The 25000-nt window shown below is 41.4% G+C and overlaps 2 protein-coding genes across 15 annotated transcripts in view; both read left to right on the top strand.

Moving 5' to 3' along the window:
• Positions 1 to 36: 36 nt before the first annotated feature.
• LOC117741697 (claudin-1-like) lies at positions 37 to 9188 on the top strand. Its single transcript, XM_034548903.1, has 5 exons — positions 37 to 253; positions 3396 to 3560; positions 8353 to 8434; positions 8810 to 8923; positions 9095 to 9188. The coding sequence occupies exons 1-5, from the start codon at positions 37 to 39 to the stop codon at positions 9186 to 9188; spliced, it is 672 nt and encodes a 223-aa protein (XP_034404794.1).
• Positions 9189 to 11846: 2658 nt separating this feature from the next.
• Positions 11847 to 25000, top strand: part of LOC117741066 (papilin-like) — a 14187-nt gene continuing 1033 nt past the window's right edge. For 3 of the 14 annotated variants that reach the window (XM_034547754.1, XM_034547748.1, XM_034547746.1), the window contains exons 1-13: positions 13527 to 13914; positions 16709 to 16885; positions 16974 to 17186; positions 17810 to 17842; positions 17976 to 18008; positions 18142 to 18174; positions 18305 to 18337; positions 18470 to 18502; positions 21942 to 21974; positions 22108 to 22140; positions 22271 to 22303; positions 22436 to 22468; positions 22593 to 22625. In XM_034547754.1, coding sequence (XP_034403645.1) covers positions 13590 to 13914; positions 16709 to 16885; positions 16974 to 17186; positions 17810 to 17842; positions 17976 to 18008; positions 18142 to 18174; positions 18305 to 18337; positions 18470 to 18502; positions 21942 to 21974; positions 22108 to 22140; positions 22271 to 22303; positions 22436 to 22468; positions 22593 to 22625 — 1045 coding nt within the window. In that variant the 5' untranslated portion in view covers positions 13527 to 13589. The other 11 variants (XM_034547747.1, XM_034547753.1, XM_034547752.1 and 8 more) reach the window with 11 other exon arrangements.

The following is a 25000-nucleotide window of genomic DNA, read 5'->3' as shown; positions in this document are numbered from 1 at the left end:
GCTTCTCCAGGTGGCTCCAGGTGGACATTGAGCAGCATGGCGGTGGGCCTGCAGGTTGTGGGTCTGCTTCTGGGCCTGGTGTCCTGGTGTCTGCAGTCCAGCTGCACCTCCTCTCAGGTGTGGAAGGTGAGGAGTCAGCAGGAGTCGGTGAGCAGCAGCCAGTGGCAGTTTGAGGGTCTGTGGATGAGCTGCGTCGCCACGGCGCTGGGCTCCCTCCAGTGCAGCCGTTTCAGGACGGTGCTCGGCCTGCCGGGTGAGTTCCCATAATGCACCTTGTTTATTGAGCGGATCAGTTAGTTCTGAACTTTAACTTTCTTTATTAATGATGATCAATAACAGGTGTATGCTTTATTTAAAGAGTCTTCTTCTTATGACAGTTTCCCAGTCCTTTGCGTTTGTATTGAACACTGAAGGTCTTTAGAGTTTCAGGGGTTGGGTAGTCGAGGGCCGACAAGGAGGTGCTCCATCGTCTGGTCCTCCACATTCACAGGTGGTCTTGTAGCCCCATCTGATCTCTCGCTCTGAGACAGTTTGGTGTTTTCCATTGAGCCCGTGGTGCTTCAGGGGGTCGTTCAGGGGGTCGTTTAGGGTCCACAGTTGGATTTTGGTTTCTTCCCAAGACTTCGTTGGAGGTTGGACGTGGCTGAGAAAGCTTCTTCTTGACTTTAGCCGTTGGGCCAGCATGTAGCTGGTTGTGTCGTAATAGAGGAGCAGCTCATCTCAGGCTGTGGTGGGGTTTGGTTCTACTGCTTCCAACGAGTTCTCTTGAGATGTTCCACAGAGATCGTCTGCAGAAATGAACCGCTCAGTGTTCTGGTCCGTCAGCTGGTCGTTGGTGTTGATATTATAAAGTAGTTGGGCCAGCACCTTGAGGTCAGCCATTCTGTCTACTTGTTGTTTGGGACACCAAAGAGGTGCTCCTATGAGGTCTGTGAAGGCCTTCAGTACTTTGGTCAACTCCAATATCTTTTTTTGAGGAGGTGATGGTTCACAGGGTCGTATGTGGCAGACGGATCAACAAAGACGGCTCCTGCTACCGGTCCTCTCAAACAGCCTGTAGAGGTATGGTCCTGGTTCAGCAACAGGGCAATGCCCCTCTTAAACCGCCTGTAAAGGTATGGTCCTGGTTCAGCAACAGGGCAATGCCCCTCTTAAACCGCCTGTAAAGGTATGGTCCTGGTTCAGCAACAGGGCAATGCCCCTCTTAAACCGCCTGTAAAGGTATGGTCCTGGTTCAGCAACAGGGCAATGCCCCTCTCAAACAGCCTGTAGAGGTATGGTCCTGGTTCAGCAACAGGGCAATGCCCCTCTCAAACCGCCTGTAGAGGTATGGTCCTGGTTCAGCAACAGGGCAATGCCCCTCTTAAACCGCCTGTAGAGGTATGGTCCTGGTTCAGCAACAGGGCAATGCCCCTCTCAAACCGCCTGTAGAGGTATGGTCCTGGTTCAGCAACCGGGCAATGCCCCTCTCAAACCGCCTGTAGAGGTATGGTCCTGGTTCAGCAACAGGGCAATGCCCCTCTCAAACCGCCTGTAGAGGTATGGTCCTGGTTCAGCAACCGGGCAATGCCCCTCTCAAACCGCCTGTAGAGGTATGGTCCTGGTTCAGCAACAGGGCAATGCCCCTCTCAAACCGCCTGTAGAGGTATGGTCCTGGTTCAGCAACAGGGCAATGCCCCTCTTAAACCGCCTGTAGAGGTATGGTCCTGGTTCAGCAACAGGGCAATGCCCCTCTCAAACCGCCTGTAGAGGTATGGTCCTGGTTCAGCAACAGGGCAATGCCCCTCTTAAACCGCCTGTAGAGGTATGGTCCTGGTTCAGCAACAGGGCAATGCCCCTCTTAAACCGCCTGTAGAGGTATGGTCCTGGTTCAGCAACAGGGCAATGCCCCTCTCAAACCGCCTGTAGAGGTATGGTCCTGGTTCAGCAACCGGGCAATGCCCCTCTCAAACCGCCTGTAGAGGTATGGTCCTGGTTCAGCAACAGGGCAATGCCCCTCTCAAACCGCCTGTAGAGGTATGGTCCTGGTTCAGCAACCGGGCAATGCCCCTCTCAAACCGCCTGTAGAGGTATGGTCCTGGTTCAGCAACAGGGCAATGCCCCTCTCAAACCGCCTGTAGAGGTATGGTCCTGGTTCAGCAACAGGGCAATGCCCCTCTTAAACCGCCTGTAGAGGTATGGTCCTGGTTCAGCAACAGGGCAATGCCCCTCTCAAACCGCCTGTAGAGGTATGGTCCTGGTTCAGCAACCGGGCAATGCCCCTCTCAAACCGCCTGTAGAGGTATGGTCCTGGTTCAGCAACAGGGCAATGCCCCTCTCAAACCGCCTGTAGAGGTATGGTCCTGGTTCAGCAACCGGGCAATGCCCCTCTCAAACCGCCTGTAGAGGTATGGTCCTGGTTCAGCAACAGGGCAATGCCCCTCTCAAACCGCCTGTAGAGGTATGGTCCTGGTTCAGCAACAGGGCAATGCCCCTCTTAAACCGCCTGTAGAGGTATGGTCCTGGTTCAGCAACAGGGCAATGCCCCTCTCAAACCGCCTGTAGAGGTATGGTCCTGGTTCAGCAACAGGGCAATGCCCCTCTTAAACCGCCTGTAGAGGTATGGTCCTGGTTCAGCAACAGGGCAATGCCCCTCTCAAACCGCCTGTAGAGGTATGGTCCTGGTTCAGCAACAGGGCAATGCCCCTCCCAAACCGCCTGTAGAGGTATGGTCCTGGTTCAGCAACAGGGCAATGCCCCTCTCAAACCGCCTGTAGAGGTATGGTCCTGGTTCAGCAACAGGGCAATGCCCCTCTCAAACCGCCTGTAGAGGTATGGTCCTGGTTCAGCAACAGGGCAATGCCCCTCTCAAACCGCCTGTAGAGGTATGGTCCTGGTTCAGCAACAGGGCAATGCCCCTCTCAAACCGCCTGTAGAGGTATGGTCCTGGTTCAGCAACAGGGCAATGCCCCTCTCAAACCGCCTGTAGAGGTATGGTCCTGGTTCCTCTCAAGCAGCCTGTAGGTCTACCTTTGGTCTTGGTTGTAAAGTGGTGGATTTCCCACCGAGCAGCAGCTTAGTGGGCAGTGGTCGTATACTGTTGCTGAGTTTCGGTTGGTTTGTTTGCTGTCCTTTGCCATATCAGTTGTCTCCAGCAGGGTTTTCCACTTCAGCTGGCGGCGTTCTGAGTGGTAGTTTCAGCAAAGGGGTCAGTCGACGGGTAATCGTCCTTTCTTCTTGGAAGCCAGTTCTCTTTCCCAAAGTTGAATCTTCTTTGGACTGGAGCTGTGTCTGTGTTACTGCAGCATTGGCCCTGAGGCCAAAGGGACTGCGTTGGGTCCTTGGCAGCTTTTTGCTTAATCCGACGATCTTTATTATTATGAATAATGAATACATTAAATTGTTCTTGTCTCCAGCTCACCTGCAGGCCTGCAGGGCTTTGATGATCTTGTCCCTGCTCGTCGGTCTGGCCTCCATCATCGTCTCCATTCTGGGACTCAAGTGCACCAGGATTGGCAGGGCCTCGGAGCACCTCAAAGACCAGATCGCCCTGAGCGGAGGAGTCCTGTTCATCCTGTCTGGTGAGGGACCTCATGAGGTTATTGATCTCCCTCTCATCTGATATCAGATATCTGTCACTTCTTTGAGCTGGATGGTATTCGGTTCTTGTTTCTGTCCGTTCATGTCTTCATCTCCTCAAGTCTTCATGTCCTCATGTCCATATGTCCATAACTCCTCATGTCTCTTCATGTCCTCACATTTCCTCATGTCTTCATGTCCTCATCTCCTCATGTCCTCATGTCCTCATCTCCTCATGTCATCATGTCCTCATCTCCTCATGTCCTCACGTCTCCTCATGTCCTTATCTCCTCATCTTATGTCTTTATGTCCTCATCTCCTCATGTCCTCATCTCCTCGTTTCTTCATCTCCTCAAGTCCTCATGTCCTCACGTCTCCTCATGTCCTTATCTCCTCATCTCATGTCTTTATGTCCTCATCTCCTCATGTCCTCATCTCCTCGTTTCTTCATCTCCTCAAGTCCTCATGTCCTCATCTCCTCATGTCCACATGTCCCCATCTCCTCAAATCCTCATGTCCATATGTCCATATCTCCTCATGTCTTCATGTCCTCATCTCCTCAAATCCTCATGTCCATATGTCCATATCTCCTCATGTCTTCATGTCCTCATCTCCTCAAATCCTCATGTCCATATGTCCATATCTCCTCATGTCTTCATGTCCTCATCTCCTCATGTCCTCACATGTCCTCATCTCCTCATGTCTTCATCTCCTCATGTCCTCATCTCCTCATCTCCTCATGTCCTCACGTCTCCTCATCTCCTTATCTCCTCATCTCCTCATGTCTTTATGTCCTCATCTCCTCATGTCCTCATCTCCTCATGTCCTCATCTCTTCATCTCCTCATGTCCTCATGTCCTCACGTCTTATCATATCCTCATCTCCTCATGTCCTCATCTCCTCATCTCCTCACATCTCCTTATGTCCTCATCTCCTCATGTCCTCACGTCTCCTCATGTCTTCATGTCCTCATCTCCTCATGTCCTCACGTCTCCTCATGTCTTCATCTCCTCATGTCTTTATGTCCTCATCTCCTCATGTCCTCATCTCCTCATGTCCTCATGTCTCCTCATGTCTTCATCTCCTCATCTCCTCATGTCTTTATGTCCTCATCTCCTCATGTCCTCATCTCCTCGTGTCTTCATCTCCTCATGTCCTCATCTCTTCATCTCCTCATGTCCTCACATCTCCTCATGTCCTCATCTCTTCATCTCCTCATGTCATAACGTCTTCTCATGTCCTGATCTCCTCATTTCCTCATCTCCTCATCTCTTCATGTCCTGACGTCTCCTCAGGTCCTCATGTCCTCATGTCCTCATCTCTTCATCTCCTCATCTCCTCATGTCCTCACGTCTCCTCATGTCCTTATGTCCTCATGTTTTCATGTCCTCATCTCCTCATGTCCTCACATCTCCTTATGTCCTCATCTCCTCATGTCCTCACGTCTACTCATGTCCTCATGTCTTCATCTCCTCGTGTCTTCATCTCCTCATGTCCTCATATCTCCTCATGTCCTCACGTCTACTCATGTCCTCATGTCTTCATGTCCTCATCTCCTCATGTCCTCACGTCTCCTCATGTCTTCATCTCCTCATGTCTTTATGTCCTCATCTCCTCATGTCCTCATCTCCTCATGTCCTCATGTCTCCTCATGTCTTCATCTCCTCATCTCCTCATGTCTTTATGTCCTCATCTCCTCATGTCCTCATCTCCTCGTGTCTTCATCTCCTCATGTCCTCATCTCTTCATCTCCTCATGTCCTCACATCTCCTCATGTCCTCATCTCTTCATCTCCTCATGTCATAACGTCTTCTCATGTCCTGATCTCCTCATTTCCTCATCTCCTCATCTCTTCATGTCCTGACGTCTCCTCAGGTCCTCATGTCCTCATGTCCTCATCTCTTCATCTCCTCATCTCCTCATGTCCTCACGTCTCCTCATGTCCTTATGTCCTCATGTTTTCATGTCCTCATCTCCTCATGTCCTCACATCTCCTTATGTCCTCATCTCCTCATGTCCTCATGTCCTCACGTCTACTCATGTCCTCATGTCTTCATCTCCTCGTGTCTTCATCTCCTCATGTCCTCATATCTCCTCATGTCCTCACGTCTCCTCATGTCCTCATGTCCTCATCTCTTCATGTCCTCATGTGCTCATCTCCTTATGTCCTCATCTCTTCATCTCCTCATGTCCTCACGTCTCCTTGTGTCCTCATGTCCTCATCTCTTCATGTCCTCATCTCTTCATGTCTTCATGTCTTCATGTCCTCATGTCCTCATCTCCTCATGTCCTCATGTCTCCTTATGTCCTCATGTCTTCATGTCCTCATGTTCTCATCTCCTCATGTCTTCATGTCCTCATATCCTCATCTTCTCATGTCCTCATGTCTCCTTATGTCCTCATGTCTTCATGTCCTCATGTCTCCTTATGTCCTCATGTCTTCATATCCTCATGTCTTCATGTCCTCATGTTCTCATCTCCTCATGTCCTCATGTCTCCTTATGTCTTCATGTCCTCATGTCTTCATGTCCTCATGTCTTCATCTCCTCATGTCTTCATCTCCTCATGTCTTCATGTCCTCATGTCTCCTTATGTCCTCATGTCTTCATCTCCTCATGTCTTCATGTCCTCATGTCCTCATGTCCTCATGTTCTCATCTCCTCATGTCTCCTTATGTCCTCATGTCTTCATCTCCTCATGTTCTCATCTCCTCATGTCTCCTTATGTCCTCATGTCTTCATCTCCTCATGTCTTCATGTCCTCATGTCTTCATGTCTTCATATCTTCATGTCTTCATGTCTTCATGTCCTCATGTCTTCATCTCCTCATGTCTTCATGTCTTCATGTCTTCATGTCCTCATGTCTTCATGTCTTCATGTCTTCATGTCTTCATGTCCTCATGTCTTCATGTCATCATGTCCTCATGTCCTCATGTCTTCATGTCATCATGTCTTCATGTCTTCATGTCTTCATGTCCTCATGTCTTCATATCTTCATGTCTTCATGTCCTCATGTCTTCATCTCCTCATGTCTTCATGTCCTCATGTCCTCATGTCTTCATGTCCTCATGTCTTCATCTCCTCATGTCTTCATGTCTTCATGTCTTCATGTCCTCATGTCCTCATGTCTTCATCTCCTCATGTCTTCATGTCTTCATGTCTTCATGTCTTCATGTCCTCATGTCTTCATGTCCTCATGTCCTCATCTCCTCATGTCTTCATCTCTTCATGTCTTCATGTCCTCATGTCTTAATGTCTTAATGTCTTCATGTCCTCATGTCTTCATGTCCTCATGTCTTCATGTCCTCATGTCCTCATGTCTTCATGTCTTCATGTCCTCATGTCTTCATGTCTTCATGTCTTCATGTCTTCATGTCCTCATCTCCTCATGTCTTCATCTCTTCATGTCTTAATGTCTTCATGTCTTCATGTCCTCATGTCTTCATGTCCTCATGTCTTCATGTCTTCATGTCTTCATGTCTTCATGTCTTCATGTCCTCATCTCCTCATGTCTTCATCTCTTCATGTCTTAATGTCTTCATGTCCTCATGTCCTCATGTCTTCATGTCTTCATGTCTTCATGTCTTCATGTCCTCATCTCCTCATGTCTTCATCTCTTCATGTCTTAATGTCTTCATGTCTTAATGTCTTCATGTCTTCATGTCTTCATGTCCTCATGTCTTCATGTCTTAATGTCTTAATGTCTTCATGTCCTCATGTCTTCATGTCCTCATGTCTTCATGTCCTCATGTCCTCATGTCCTCATGTCCTCATGTCTTCATGTCTTCATGTCCTCATGTCTTCATGTCTTCATGTCTTCATGTCTTCATCTCTTCATGTCTTCATGTCTTCATGTCTTCATGTCCTCATCTCCTCATGTCTTCATCTCTTCATGTCTTAATGTCTTCATGTCATCATGTCCTCATCTCCTCATGTCTTCATCTCTTCATGTCTTCATGTCTTCATGTCTTCATGTCTTCATGTCCTCATGTCTTCATCTCCTCATGTCTTCATGTCTTCATGTCCTCATGTCCTCATGTCTTCATGTCTTCATGTCCTCATGTCTTCATGTCCTCATGTCTTCATCTCCTCATGTCTTCATCTCTTCATGTCTTCATGTCTTCATGTCCTCATGTCTTCATCTCCTCATGTCTTCATGTCCTCATGTCTTCATCTCCTCATGTCTTCATGTCCTCATGTCTTCATCTCCTCATGTCTTCATGTCCTCATGTCTTCATGTCTTCATGTCTTCATCTCCTCATGTCCTCACGTCTTCATCTCTTCATGTCTTCATGTCTTCATGTCTTCATGTCTTCATGTCCTCATGTCTTCATGTCCTCATGTCTTCATGTCTTCATGTCTTCATCTCCTCATGTCTTCATGTCCTCATGTCTTCATCTCCTCATGTCTTCATGTCTTCATGTCTTCATCTCCTCATGTCCTCACGTCTTCATCTCTTCATGTCTTCATGTCTTCATGTCTTCATGTCTTCATGTCCTCATTTCCTCATGTCCTCATGTCTTCATGTCCTCATGTCTTCATGTCCTCATGTCTTCATGTCTTCATGTCTTCATGTCCTCATGTCTTCATCTCCTCATGTCCTCACGTCTTCATCTCTTCATGTCTTCATGTCTTCATGTCTTCATGTCTTCATGTCCTCATGTCTTCATGTCCTCATGTCTTCATGTCTTCATGTCTTCATCTCCTCATGTCTTCATGTCCTCATGTCTTCATCTCCTCATGTCTTCATGTCCTCATGTCTTCATCTCCTCATGTCCTCACGTCTCCTCCTCAGGTGTCTTCACTCTGACCGCAGTGTCCTGGTTCGCTGCCAGAGTGATCCAGGACTTCTACGACCCTCTTTACGGAGGAGTCCGGTCAGTCGCTCTTTGGGTTCATTTGTAGTTAGTCAGTCGAACTAAGGCAGTTTAAGTAGATAAATGATCATTTATTCATTACATTTAATTATTGCAATTGTATTTGATTTCATCAGAAAAATCAAAGATGGAATATTACTTGTTGAAACGAGACGTAGAAAAATGACCTTTACTATTATTGATTGTATTTAAAGTAATTAATGATCAAATGTGAGTTATTTTATTTAGTGAATCCTCATCAGTTTTACACAGAAATTCAGTAAATATAAATAACTTGCAAATGAAATATTTCATGGATATGAATCAGGTTTCCTTCTTCTTTTTGTTGAACCCATGAGTTTAAGCAGTGTTCACATCTCCTGTGTTCTGCTGCAGGTTCGAGCTGGGTACTGGTCTGTATCTGGGCTGGGCCGCCTCCTTTCTGGCCGTACTGGGAGGCTCTTTGCTGTGCTGCTCCTGCAGGAAGTCGCCCTCCGCCCCGCCTGCACGGTACTCACGCTAACGCTAGCTCACGTTAGCTTCGGCCATGAGTCCGAGAAAAGGCCCTCTTTGGTCATCTGATGTTATTTCAATGTGTCAGATTCATGTCTTCAATATCTACCAGCCAGATAATCAACAATGAATTGTTTTTGGTTGTAAATGTCCCGTTTCCTCCTGCAGGCAGTTTTCATACAACTTCTCCTCCACGAGTGAAGGACAGAAGATCTACAGAGCGGCTCCGGCCTCAGACAGCAGCTGCAGAGCTTACGTCTGAGCGCTTTATTGTGAAGGAAGCTTTCATTTATGCATCAGGTCAGAGTAAAAAAACTAAAAAATTTCCAAATCGTCCTGATTGTTTTTTCTTCAAAATGCTATAAATAAATGTTTCCTCACTCTGTGTGAGTGTTTTTCTCTGTGGTTCTTTAGACCTGAGATCAGCTGTTGGTCATGAGACCAAAAGATTAACCCTAGTACACGTCTCCATGTTAGTAATTATAAACCTAATAACACGACTATATAGAGTAACCATAACTCTTATAACACGTCTATGTAGAGTAACAATAACCCTTATAACACGTCTATATAGAGTAACCATAACCCTTATAACACGTCTATATAGAGTAACCATAACTCTTATAACACGTCTATATAGAGTAACCATAACCCTTATAACACGTCTCTGTAGAGTAACCATAACTCTTATAACACGTCTATATAGAGTAACAATAACCCTTATAACACGTCTATATAGAGTAACAATAACCCTTATAACACGTCTATATAGAGTAACAATAACCCTTATAACACGTCTATATAGAGTAACCATAACTCTTATAACACGTCTATATAGAGTAACCCTAACCCTTATAACACGTCTATATAGAGTAACCATAACCCTTATAACACGTCTATATAGAGTAACCATAACCATTATAACATGTCTATATAGAGTAACCATAACCCTTATACCACGTCTCTGTAGAGTAACCATAACCCTTATAACACGTCTATATAGAGTAACCATAACTCTTATAACACGTCTATATAGAGTAACCATAACCCTTATAACACGTCTCTGTAGAGTAACCATAACTCTTATAACACGTCTATATAGAGTAACAATAACCCTTATAACACGTCTATATAGAGTAACAATAACCCTTATAACACGTCTCTATAGAGTAACCATAACCCTTATAACACGTCTATATAGAGTAACAATAACCCTTATAACACGTCTATATAGAGTAACAATAACCCTTATAACACGTCTATATAGAGTAACCATAACCCTTATACCACATCTCTGTAGAGTAACCATAACCCTTATAACACGTCTCTGTAGAGTAACCATAACTCTTATAACACGTCTATATAGAGTAACAATAACCCTTATAACACGTCTATATAGAGTAACCATAACCCTTATAACACGTCTCTGTAGAGTAACCATAACCCTTATAACACGTCTATATAGAGTAACCATAACCCTTATAACACGTCTATATAGAGTAACAATAACCCTTATAACACGTCTATATAGAGTAACAATAACCCTTATAACACGTCTCTATAGAGTAACCATAACCCTAATAACACGTCTCTATAGAGTAACCATAACCCTTATAACACGTCTATATAGAGTAACCATAACCCTTATACCACGTCAATATAGAGTAACCATAACCCTTATAACACGTCTCTGTAGAGTAACCCTAACCCTTATTCCACGTCAATATAGAGTAACCATAACCCTTATAACACGTCTATAAAGAGTAACCATAACCCTAATAACACGTCTCTATAGAGTAACCATAACCCTTATACCACGTCAATATAGAGTAACCATAACCCTTATAACACGTCTCTGTAGAGTAACCATAACCCTTATAACACGTCTATATAGAGTAACCATAACCCTTATAACACGTCTCTGTAGAGTAACCATAACCCTTATAACACGTCTATATAGAGTAACCATAACCCTTATAACACGTCTATATAGAGTAACCATAACCCTTATAACACGTCTATATAGAGTAACCATAACCCTTATAACACGTCTATATAGAGTAACCATAACCCTTATAACACGTCTATATAGAGTAACCATAACCCTTATAACACGTCTCTGTAGAGTAACCATAACCCTTATAACACGTCTCTGTAGAGTAACCATAACCCTTATAACACGTCTCTGTAGAGTAACCATAACCCTTATAACACGTCTATATAGAGTAACCATAACCCTTATAACACGTCTCTGTAGAGTAACCATAACCCTTATAACACGTCTATATAGAGTAACCATAACCCTTATAACACGTCTCTGTAGAGTAACCATAACCCTTATAACACGTCTATATAGAGTAACCATAACCCTTATAACACGTCTATATAGAGTAACCATAACCCTTATAACACGTCTATATAGAGTAACCATAACCCTTATAACACGTCTCTGTAGAGTAACCATAACCCTTATAACACGTCTATATAGAGTAACCATAACCCTTATAACACGTCTCTGTAGAGTAACCATAACTCAATATGTCTCTATATAGAGTAGCCATAACCCATGATATACCGTTTTCGGTCCTGGCAGAGACGTTCTTTAGCTGTAATTAGCTCACGTTGGAACCTTTGAAGATTCAAATGTCACAGAGAAAAGATGTTTTATTATTAAATGTGTCATGAGCGTCATGTTTGATTCCTTTATTAACTTCTGATTCAGGTTGGTCGACATTTAAAGGAAGAGTTTAATTCCACACCCTGTGAACTTCTAAAGTGAAACCAAAAGACAACTCCCTGTCCAATCATGACGGCGATGTTCAATGACTTGTATGTCGGTGTTAAAGAGGAATGTGTGATGATGTCTGAGGCGGGGTTCAGGTCTAAGTTTCAGTTCCTTACAAACCCAGCACACCACAGAGTGTAGAACTCATCAGCCGCAGCACACACACCTTTCCTCAGAGCTGAATACTGGACTGCAGCCATGATTGAGAAGGGTCTGTTTGGGTTCCGGTTCGGTCTGCTGGCTTTCTTCTTCCTGGTCCTGCCCGGTCTGGCTCAGGACCACGATCCAGCGCAGTGCCTCGTTTCTGGGAACTACAAGCTGATCCGGGTGCCAGAAAGCAAGGGCGAGATGAGCTGCCGGCAGGATTGTGTAGCAGAACCGGACTGCCACATGGCCGTGGTGTCCACTAATAACACGTCTCTGTAGAGTAACCATAACCCTTATACCACGTCAATATAGAGTAACCATAACCCTTATAACACGTCTCTGTAGAGTAACCCTAACCCTTATACCACGTCAATATAGAGTAACCATAACCCTTATAACACGTCTATAAAGAGTAACCATAACCCTAATAACACGTCTCTATAGAGTAACCATAACCCTTATACCACGTCAATATAGAGTAACCATAACCCTTATAACACGTCTCTGTAGAGTAACCATAACCCTTATAACACGTCTATATAGAGTAACCATAACCCTTATAACACGTCTCTGTAGAGTAACCATAACCCTTATAACACGTCTATATAGAGTAACCATAACCCTTATAACACGTCTATATAGAGTAACAATAACCCTTATAACACGTCTATATAGAGTAACCATAACCCTTATACCACGTCAATATAGAGTAACCATAACCCTTATAACACGTCTCTGTAGAGTAACCATAACCCTTATAACACGTCTATATAGAGTAACCATAACCCTTATAACACGTCTATATAGAGTAACCATAACCCTTATAACACGTCTATATAGAGTAACCATAACCCTTATAACACGTCTATATAGAGTAACCATAACCCTTATAACACGTCTATATAGAGTAACCATAACCCTTATAACACGTCTCTGTAGAGTAACCATAACCCTTATAACACGTCTATATAGAGTAACCATAACCCTTATAACACGTCTCTGTAGAGTAACCATAACCCTTATAACACGTCTATATAGAGTAACCATAACCCTTATAACACGTCTCTGTAGAGTAACCATAACCCTTATAACACGTCTCTGTAGAGTAACCATAACCCTTATAACACGTCTATATAGAGTAACCATAACCCTTATAACACGTCTATATAGAGTAACCATAACCCTTATAACACGTCTCTGTAGAGTAACCATAACCCTTATAACACGTCTATATAGAGTAACCATAACCCTTATAACACGTCTCTGTAGAGTAACCATAACTCAATATGTCTCTATATAGAGTAGCCATAACCCATGATATACCGTTTTCGGTCCTGGCAGAGACGTTCTTTAGCTGTAATTAGCTCACGTTGGAACCTTTGAAGATTCAAATGTCACAGAGAAAAGATGTTTTATTATTAAATGTGTCATGAGCGTCATGTTTGATTCCTTTATTAACTTCTGATTCAGGTTGGTCGACATTTAAAGGAAGAGTTTAATTCCACACCCTGTGAACTTCTAAAGTGAAACCAAAAGACAACTCCCTGTCCAATCATGACGGCGATGTTCAATGACTTGTATGTCGGTGTTAAAGAGGAATGTGTGATGATGTCTGAGGCGGGGTTCAGGTCTAAGTTTCAGTTCCTTACAAACCCAGCACACCACAGAGTGTAGAACTCATCAGCCGCAGCACACACACCTTTCCTCAGAGCTGAATACTGGACTGCAGCCATGATTGAGAAGGGTCTGTTTGGGTTCCGGTTCGGTCTGCTGGCTTTCTTCTTCCTGGTCCTGCCCGGTCTGGCTCAGGACCACGATCCAGCGCAGTGCCTCGTTTCTGGGAACTACAAGCTGATCCGGGTGCCAGAAAGCAAGGGCGAGATGAGCTGCCGGCAGGATTGTGTAGCAGAACCGGACTGCCACATGGCCGTGGTGTCCACTCCGCTCCACGGCCCCGCCGAGTGTCTGCTGGTGGACTGTCGGAACCAGAGAAGGCTCTCAATGCCCCGAGACCCGAGCTCCAGCATCGCCGTGTACCCCAAGAGCAGCGACGAAGGTGAGCTGGACTCACAGGGGCCAGAGGGTTCTGTTCAGAGTATGTGGACGGGGTTTTGATGAGGACCTTCAATGGTTATTTGTTAGCATGATACTGCAATGGTGTTCTGGATTGTTCTCAAGATCGACTGCAATGTTTCTGACTGAGATCAAAACAGGAAGTTGATTTACCTCCAAACCAATGATCCACTGAGTTAAAGATGTCTCCCTGAAGGCTAAAGGTCAATGGTGAGCATAGAATACAGAAAACATGATGGTGCTATGACATTTCTGTTTCGGTTCATTTAATAACGTGAGGAAGGTTATCGTCCTCATTTATTGCTGAATATTGCAAGATCAAACCAGGCCAGGTCGCTGGGGTTAGCTTAGCTTAGCTTTCAATTCAAGCTGCTGAAGTCGTGAACTGAAGGGCCGTCTCGGGGAACAAGTCTCCAGCGGCGGCGACTCGTCCGAAGCATAATTGATGAAATCAGAGCCTCATATCACTCTTCACATATCCCTCTTCACATATCAATCTTCACATATCACTCTTCACATATCACTCTTCACATATCACTCTTCTCATATCCCTCTTCACATATCCATCTTCACATATCACTCTTCACATATCCCTCTTCACATATCACTCTTCACATATCCCTCTTCACATATCACTCTTCAGATATCCCTCTTCACATATCACTCTTCAAATATCACTCTTCACATATCACTCTTCACATATTACTCTTCACATATCCCTCTTTACATATCACTCTTCACATATCACTCTTCACATATCACTCTTCACATATCCCTCTTCACATATCACTCTTCACATATCCCTCTTCACATATCACTCTTCACATATCACTCTTCACATATCCCTCTTCACATATCACTCTTCAAATATCACTCTTCACATATCACTCTTCTCATATCCCTCTTCACATATCCCTCTTCACATATCACTCTTCTCATATCCCTCTTCACATATCACTCTTCACATATCACTCTTCTCATATCCCTCTTCACATATCACTCTTCTCATATCCCTCTTCACATATCAATCTTCACATATCCCTCTTCACATATCACTCTTCACATATTACTCTTCACATATCCCTCTTTACATATCACTCTTCTCATATCCCTCTTCACATATCCCTCTTCACATATCACTCTTCTCATATCCCTCTTCACATATCCCTCTTCACATATCACTCTTCTCATATCCCTCTTCACATATCCCTCTTCACATATCACTCTTCACATATCCCTCTTCACATATCACTCTTCAAATATCACTCTTCACATATCACTCTTCACATATCCCTCTTCACATATCAATCTTCACATATCACTCTTCACATATCACTCTTCACATATCACTCTTCACATATCCCTCTTCACATATCAATCTTCACATATCACTCTTCACATATCACTCTTCACATATCACTCTTCACATATCCCTCTTCACATATCACTCTTCACATATCCCTCTTCACATATCACTCTTCACATATCCCTCTTCACATATCACTCTTCACATATCCCTCTTCACATATCACTCTTCACATATCACTCTTCTCATATCCCTCTTCACATATCCCTCTTCACATATCACTCTTCTCATATCCCTCTTCACATATCCCTCTTCACATATCACTCTTCTCATATCCCTCTTCACATATCACTCTTCTCATATCCCTCTTCACATATCACTCTTCTCATATCCCTCTTCACATATCCCTCTTCACATATCACTCTTCTCATATCCCTCTTCACATATCCCTCTTCACATATCACTCTTCACATATCACTCTTCACATATCCCTCTTCACATATCACTCTTCACATATCCCTCTTCACATATCCCTCTTCACATATCACTCTTCACATATCACTCTTCACATATCCCTCTTCACATATCCCTTTTCACATATCCCTCTTCACATATCACTCTTCACATATCACTCTTCTCATATCACTCTTCACATATCCCTCTTCACATATCCCTCTTCACAAATCACTCTTCACATATCACTCTTCACATATCCCTCTTCACATATCACTCTTCACATATCCCTCTTCACATATCCCTCTTCACATATCACTCTTCACATATCACTCTTCACATATCCCTCTTCACATATCACTCTTCACATATCACTCTTCACATATCCCTCTTCACATATCACTCTTCACATATCCCTCTTCACATATCACTCTTCACATATCACTCTTCACATATCACTCTTCACATATCACTCTTCACATATCCCTCTTCACATATCCCTCTTCACATATCACTCTTCTCATATCCCTCTTCACATATCACTCTTCACATATCCCTCTTCTCATATCCCTCTTCACATATCCCTCTTCACATATCACTCTTCACATATCCCTCTTCACATATCACTCTTCAAATATCCCTCTTCACATATCACTCTTCACATATCCCTCTTCACATATCACTCTTCACATATCCCTCTTCACATATCACTCTTCAAATATCACTCTTCACATATCACTCTTCACATATCCCTCTTCACATATCACTCTTCACATATCCCTCTTCACATATCACTCTTCACATATCACTCTTCACATATCCCTCTTCACATATCACTCTTCTCATATCACTCTTCACATATCCCTCTTCACATATCCCTCTTCACATATCACTCTTCACATATCACTCTTCACATATCACTCTTCTCATATCACTCTTCACATATCCCTCTTCACATATCCCTCTTCACTGTTGAGCCCCTTCAGGGTTCTGGTTCACGTCTCTTCTTCCCCTGCAGTCCTCCAGTGTCGTGACGTTGAGGACAGGACTTCCTTCAGCAGCTGCCGGATCGGGACTCCCAGATTCTTCTACAACAGAACCAGCTACAGGTGTGAGCGGTTCTTCAGCGGCTGTGGGTCCAGCAGGAACTCCTTCTCTAGCCAGGAGGGCTGTGAAGCGCTCTGCAGTGAAAAGTGTAAGGGACCTCTGTGATGTTCACTCTGAGGACGACTTCCTGTCTGCTACACATCATGAACCTATTCCCTCCATCGCCGTCCTGTCAGATCTCTGTTATCGGCCCATGGAGCATGGCCAAAGACCTCCATCCCCCTTCATCAACGGCCTGCCCCCTGGACCGGAAGTCCTCCCTCCTAACTTCTTCTTCTACAACGTGTCGAGCTGGAGGTGTGAGGACTTTTACTTCAAAGGCAGCATGTCTAACGGGAACATATTCCGCTCAGAGGAGCAGTGTGAAGGCCTCTGTGGGGGTGTTGGAGGTAACTATGAACATTATTACTAATATATTAACATTATCACTTATATATTAAAATTATTACTAATATGAATGTGGCATTAAATACACAAAGAGACTTTAAACAACGTGAACCAAGCTTAACATGTAATAATAACATGCTATTTATGTGTAGCATTAATAATGGCATTCTATTGGCATTCTATAACGTTGATACCTTTTTACTATACATTAATATGAATATGATACATTAATATTATTACTAACTTATTAACATTATTACTAATATATTAACATTATCACTTATATATTACAATTATTACTAATATGAATGTGGCATTACATACAGAAACATAGTCCTGTATCATCTGCATACATGTGAACATCCCACACATTGAAGTCTGACCCTTGATGAAGCTGAAGAGGCGGAGCCTGGAATAGAGCCCTGGGATATGTAACGTAACTTAAGATGCTTTGCACATGACGTTATAAATATGAACAGGAGCTGGTCTCCTGGATTCTGGTGATAGCACGTGTTCCCTTCCTTATCTTCACATGTATAACTGTCTCATATCTATGTCTATTATAAATGTTATCTATTATTATCTGAGAATTAATTCACAATATTTCTGATTGATTTGAATCCAGCTACTACAACCACTCAACCTGCTGTGGATTCAGGTGAGTTCATAATTGTGTTGTCTGCTTTATTTTACTTGAATAACTATCATCATCACTATATTTATAATGACTATTATATTATTATTATCTAATATATATAATTCACAAATCAATATTTATGATTTGAATCCAGCTACTACAACCAGTGGACCTGCTGTGGATTCAGGTAAGTTCATAATTGTGTTGTCTGCTTTATTTTACTTGAATAACTCTCATCATCACTATATTTATAATGACTATTATATTATTATTATCTAATATATATAATTCACAAATCAATATTTATGATTTGAATCCAGCTACTACAACCAGTGGACCTGCTGTGGATTCAGGTAAGTTCATAATTGTGTTGTCTCCTTTATTTTATTTGAATAACTCTCATCATCACTATATCTATGACTATTATATTAATATGATCAAATATATATAATTCACAAATCAATATTTCTGATTTGAATCCAGCTACTACAACCACTCAACCTGCTGTGGATTCAGGTGAGTTCATAATTGTGTTTTCTTCTTTATTTTACTTGAATAACTATCATCATCACTATATTTATAATGACTATTATATTATTAGTATTATTATCTGATATATAATTCACAATTTTTCTGATTTGAATCCAGCTACTACAACCACTCAACCTGCTGTGGAACCAGGTGAGTTCATAATTGTGTTGTCTGCATTATTTTATTTGAATAACTGTCATCATCTCTATATTTACAATGACTATTATATTATTATTATCTGATATATAATTCACAATTTTCTGATTTGTCCAGCTACTACAACCAGTGGACCTGCTGTGGAACCACGTAATTACACATCTGTGTTTCCTTCAATATCTTTGTATAATATACTTATAATATATATACAATGTATAACTGTCTCAGGTTATTGTTTACGTGATATACTCTAAAGTGTAAACTAGTTTCTCTAGCTTCACTAGCTTTACTAGCTTCACTACCTTCACTAGCTTCACTACCTTCACTAGCTTCACTAGCTTTACTAGCTTTACTAGCTTCACTAGCTTCACTAGCTTTACTAGCTTCACTACCTTCACTAGCTTCACTACCTTCACTAGCTTCACTACCTTCACTAGCTTTACTAGCTTTACTAGCTTCACTACCTTCACTAGCTTCACTACCTTCACTAGCTTCACTAGCTTTACTAGCTTCACTACCTTCACTAGCTTCACTAGCTTTACTAGCTTTACTAGCTTCACTAGCTTCACTAGCTTTACTAGCTTTACTAGCTTTACTACCTTCACTACCTTCACTAGCTTTACTAGCTTTACTAGCTTCACTAGCTTCTCTAGCTTAACTAGTTTCACTAGCGTTGCTAGCTTTACTAGCTTCACTAGCTTGACTACCTTCAATAGCTTTACTAGCTTTACTACCTTCACTACCTTCACTAGCTTTGCTAGCTTTACTAGCTTTGCTAGCTTCACTAGCTTCTCTAGCTTAACTAGTTTCACTAGCGTTGCTAGCTTTACTAGCTTCACTAGCTTGACTACCTTCACTACCTTTACTACCTTTATTACCTTCACTACCTTTACTACCTTTACTACCTTCACTACCTTTACTACCTTCACTACCTTTACTACCTTTACTACCTTCACTACTTTCACTACCTTTACTACCTTCACTACCTTTACTACCTTCACTACTTTCACTACCTTCACTACCTTCACTACCTTTACTACCTTCACTAGCTTTACTACCTTTACTACCTTCACTACCTTCACTACCTTCACTAGCTTTGCTAGCTTTACTAGCTTTGCTAGCTTCACTAGCTTCTCTAGCTTAACTAGTTTCACTAGCGTTGCTAGCTTTACTAGCTTCACTAGCTTGACTACCTTCAATAGCTTTACTAGCTTTACTACCTTCACTACCTTCACTAGCGTTGCTAGCTTTACTAGCTTTTCTAGCTTCACTAGCTTCTCTAGCTTAACTAGTTTCACTAGCGTTGCTAGCTTTACTAGCTTCACTAGCTTTTCTAGCTTTACTAGCTTCAATAGCTTTACTACCTTCACTACCTTCACTAGCTGTACTAGCTTCACTACCTTCACTAGCTTTACTACCTTCACTACCTTTACTACCTTCACTAGCTTTACTACCTTTACTACCTTCACTACCTTTACTACCTTCACTACCTTCACTACCTTTACTACCTTCACTACTTTCACTACCTTCACTACCTTTACTACCTTCCCTACCTTTACTACCTTCCCTACCTTTACTACCTTCACTACCTTTACTACCTTTACTACCTTCACTACTTTCACTACCTTCATACTTTCACTACCTTCATACCTTTACTACCTTCATACCTTTATTACCTTCACTACTTTACTACCTTCACTACCTTTACTACCTTTATTACCTTCACTACTTTACTACCTTTACTACCTTCACTACCTTTATTACCTTCACTACCTTTACTACCTTTACTACCTTCACTACCTTTACTACCTTCACTACCTTTACTACCTTCACTACTTTACTACCTTTACTACCTTTACTACCTTCATACCTTTATTACCTTCACTACCTTTACTACCTTTACTACCTTCACTGCCTTTACTACCTTCACTACCTTTACTACCTTTATTACCTTCACTACTTTACTACCTTTACTACCTTTACTACCTTTATTACCTTCACTACTTTACTACCTTCACTACCTTTACTACCTTCACTACCTTTACTACCTTTACTACCTTCACTACCTTTACTACCTTTATTACCTTCACTACTTTACTACCTTTACTACCTTTACTACCTTTATTACCTTCACTACTTTACTACCTTTACTACCTTCATACCTTTATTACCTTCACTACCTTCACTACCTTTACTACCTTCACTAGCTTTACTACCTTTACTACCTTCACTACTTTCACTACCTTCATACTTTCACTACCTTCATACCTTCACTACCTTTACTACCTTCACTAGCTTTACTACCTTTACTACCTTCACTACTTTCACTACCTTCATACTTTCACTACCTTCATACCTTTACTACATTTACTACCTTCACTAGCTTTACTACCTTTACTACCTTCACTAGCTTTACTACCTTTATTACCTTCACTACTTTACTACCTGAGGGTTGAGGTATATTATATGTGGACATCTCGTGGATGAAGAGTAACATATGTTTCAAATACTTGTCCTCCTGATTTTCATCTCTCTCTCCCTCTCCTCTTGCTCAGCCAATCAGATCCGTGTTATTATAATCTTTGTCTTCATCATCATCATCATCATCATCATTGTCGGGGGATTCCTCTGCATCCAGAAGAATAGCAAAGAACAGCGTCCATCTTCCCACAGGTGAACTCCTCCTCCAGTCTGTTCTTCAGCCCTTTGTGTGGTGGAAATAATGTACTAAAGTACTGTACTTAATATGTACATTAGAATAGATTTGAGGTACTTGTACTTTACTTGAGTGTTGTATTATCATGCAATTTAATCTACTCGACTACGTTTACCTTTGAGCTTCAGGAAGTTACTGCTCTAACACTTTTTTTTAATGCATTTCAGATGTTGGTCTCCTTTTCACATCTTATTTCAGACATTGGATTCAAATATTGTTCACCTGAGTTGAAAATCAGCGTATTAAGAGTTCCTTCCTTTGTCGGCAGGTACAGGAAGCTGTCAGATGAACCAGTTTGCTGACACTAGCATGGGGTTGTTAGCCTGCTGATGTTAGCATGCTGATGCTAGCTTGCTGACACTAACTTGCTGATGTTAGCATGCTGATGCTAGCATGGCTGTCACTGTGGGTTTGTTTCTGTATTTAAACTCAGTTTATCAATGAAAACATCAATACTTCTGAATAAGTAACTTTTCATCATTTGTTTATGATTTTGTGATAGTTATTTAAAATCATGTGATTCTGTAATTTTGGGTACAATTCGTGAATATCATAATTTTATGGAGATTTCTTAGGGTTTAGTTTGTTACAGAGGACGAATCATACAAATATCATATTTAAACAGTTGATTTACTGAATTATTCTTGATTTACATTACTATATTATTATTATCTAATATATATAATTCACAAATCAATATTTATGATTTGAATCCAGCTACTACAACCAGTGGACCTGCTGTGGATTCAGGTAAGTTCATAATTGTGTTGTCTGCTTTATTTTACTTGAATAACTCTCATCATCACTATATTTATAATGACTATTATATTATTATTATCTAATATATATAATTCACAAATCAATATTTATGATTTGAATCCAGCTACTACAACCAGTGGACCTGCTGTGGATTCAGGTAAGTTCATAATTGTGTTGTCTCCTTTATTTTATTTGAATAACTCTCATCATCACTATATCTATGACTATTATATTAATATGATCAAATATATATAATTCACAAATCAATATTTCTGATTTGAATCCAGCTACTACAACCACTCAACCTGCTGTGGATTCAGGTGAGTTCATAATTGTGTTTTCTTCTTTATTTTACTTGAATAACTATCATCATCACTATATTTATAATGACTATTATATTATTAGTATTATTATCTGATATATAATTCACAATTTTTCTGATTTGAATCCAGCTACTACAACCACTCAACCTGCTGTGGAACCAGGTGAGTTCATAATTGTGTTGTCTGCATTATTTTATTTGAATAACTGTCATCATCTCTATATTTACAATGACTATTATATTATTATTATCTGATATATAATTCACAATTTTTCTGATTTGTCCAGCTACTACAACCAGTGGACCTGCTGTGGAACCACGTAATTACACATCTGTGTTTCCTTCAATATCTTTGTATAATATACTTATAATATATATACAATGTATAACTGTCTCAGGTTATTGTTTACGTGATATACTCTAAAGTGTAAACTAGTTTCTCTAGCTTCACTAGCTTTACTAGCTTCACTACCTTCACTAGCTTCACTACCTTCACTAGCTTCACTAGCTTTACTAGCTTTACTAGCTTCACTAGCTTCACTAGCTTTACTAGCTTCACTACCTTCACTAGCTTCACTACCTTCACTAGCTTCACTACCTTCACTAGCTTTACTAGCTTTACTAGCTTCACTACCTTCACTAGCTTCACTACCTTCACTAGCTTCACTAGCTTTACTAGCTTCACTACCTTCACTAGCTTCACTAGCTTTACTAGCTTTACTAGCTTCACTAGCTTCACTAGCTTTACTAGCTTTACTAGCTTTACTACCTTCACTACCTTCACTAGCTTTACTAGCTTTACTAGCTTCACTAGCTTCTCTAGCTTAACTAGTTTCACTAGCGTTGCTAGCTTTACTAGCTTCACTAGCTTGACTACCTTCAATAGCTTTACTAGCTTTACTACCTTCACTACCTTCACTAGCTTTGCTAGCTTTACTAGCTTTGCTAGCTTCACTAGCTTCTCTAGCTTAACTAGTTTCACTAGCGTTGCTAGCTTTACTAGCTTCACTAGCTTGACTACCTTCACTACCTTTACTACCTTTATTACCTTCACTACCTTTACTACCTTTACTACCTTCACTACCTTTACTACCTTCACTACCTTTACTACCTTTACTACCTTCACTACTTTCACTACCTTTACTACCTTCACTACCTTTACTACCTTCACTACTTTCACTACCTTCACTACCTTCACTACCTTTACTACCTTCACTAGCTTTACTACCTTTACTACCTTCACTACCTTCACTACCTTCACTAGCTTTGCTAGCTTTACTAGCTTTGCTAGCTTCACTAGCTTCTCTAGCTTAACTAGTTTCACTAGCGTTGCTAGCTTTACTAGCTTCACTAGCTTGACTACCTTCAATAGCTTTACTAGCTTTACTACCTTCACTACCTTCACTAGCGTTGCTAGCTTTACTAGCTTTTCTAGCTTCACTAGCTTCTCTAGCTTAACTAGTTTCACTAGCGTTGCTAGCTTTACTAGCTTCACTAGCTTTTCTAGCTTTACTAGCTTCAATAGCTTTACTACCTTCACTACCTTCACTAGCTGTACTAGCTTCACTACCTTCACTAGCTTTACTACCTTCACTACCTTTACTACCTTCACTAGCTTTACTACCTTTACTACCTTCACTACCTTTACTACCTTCACTACCTTCACTACCTTTACTACCTTCACTACTTTCACTACCTTCACTACCTTTACTACCTTCCCTACCTTTACTACCTTCCCTACCTTTACTACCTTCACTACCTTTACTACCTTTACTACCTTCACTACTTTCACTACCTTCATACTTTCACTACCTTCATACCTTTACTACCTTCATACCTTTATTACCTTCACTACTTTACTACCTTCACTACCTTTACTACCTTTATTACCTTCACTACTTTACTACCTTTACTACCTTCACTACCTTTATTACCTTCACTACCTTTACTACCTTTACTACCTTCACTACCTTTACTACCTTCACTACCTTTACTACCTTCACTACTTTACTACCTTTACTACCTTTACTACCTTCATACCTTTATTACCTTCACTACCTTTACTACCTTTACTACCTTCACTGCCTTTACTACCTTCACTACCTTTACTACCTTTATTACCTTCACTACTTTACTACCTTTACTACCTTTACTACCTTTATTACCTTCACTACTTTACTACCTTCACTACCTTTACTACCTTCACTACCTTTACTACCTTTACTACCTTCACTACCTTTACTACCTTTATTACCTTCACTACTTTACTACCTTTACTACCTTTACTACCTTTATTACCTTCACTACTTTACTACCTTTACTACCTTCATACCTTTATTACCTTCACTACCTTCACTACCTTTACTACCTTCACTAGCTTTACTACCTTTACTACCTTCACTACTTTCACTACCTTCATACTTTCACTACCTTCATACCTTCACTACCTTTACTACCTTCACTAGCTTTACTACCTTTACTACCTTCACTACTTTCACTACCTTCATACTTTCACTACCTTCATACCTTTACTACATTTACTACCTTCACTAGCTTTACTACCTTTACTACCTTCACTAGCTTTACTACCTTTATTACCTTCACTACTTTACTACCTGAGGGTTGAGGTATATTATATGTGGACATCTCGTGGATGAAGAGTAACATATGTTTCAAATACTTGTCCTCCTGATTT

This window comes from Cyclopterus lumpus, chromosome 13, assembly GCF_009769545.1.
Source record: "Cyclopterus lumpus isolate fCycLum1 chromosome 13, fCycLum1.pri, whole genome shotgun sequence".
NCBI classification, from domain to species: domain Eukaryota; kingdom Metazoa; phylum Chordata; class Actinopteri; order Perciformes; family Cyclopteridae; genus Cyclopterus; species Cyclopterus lumpus.
This window is presented reverse-complemented; position numbering and strand designations above follow the sequence as displayed.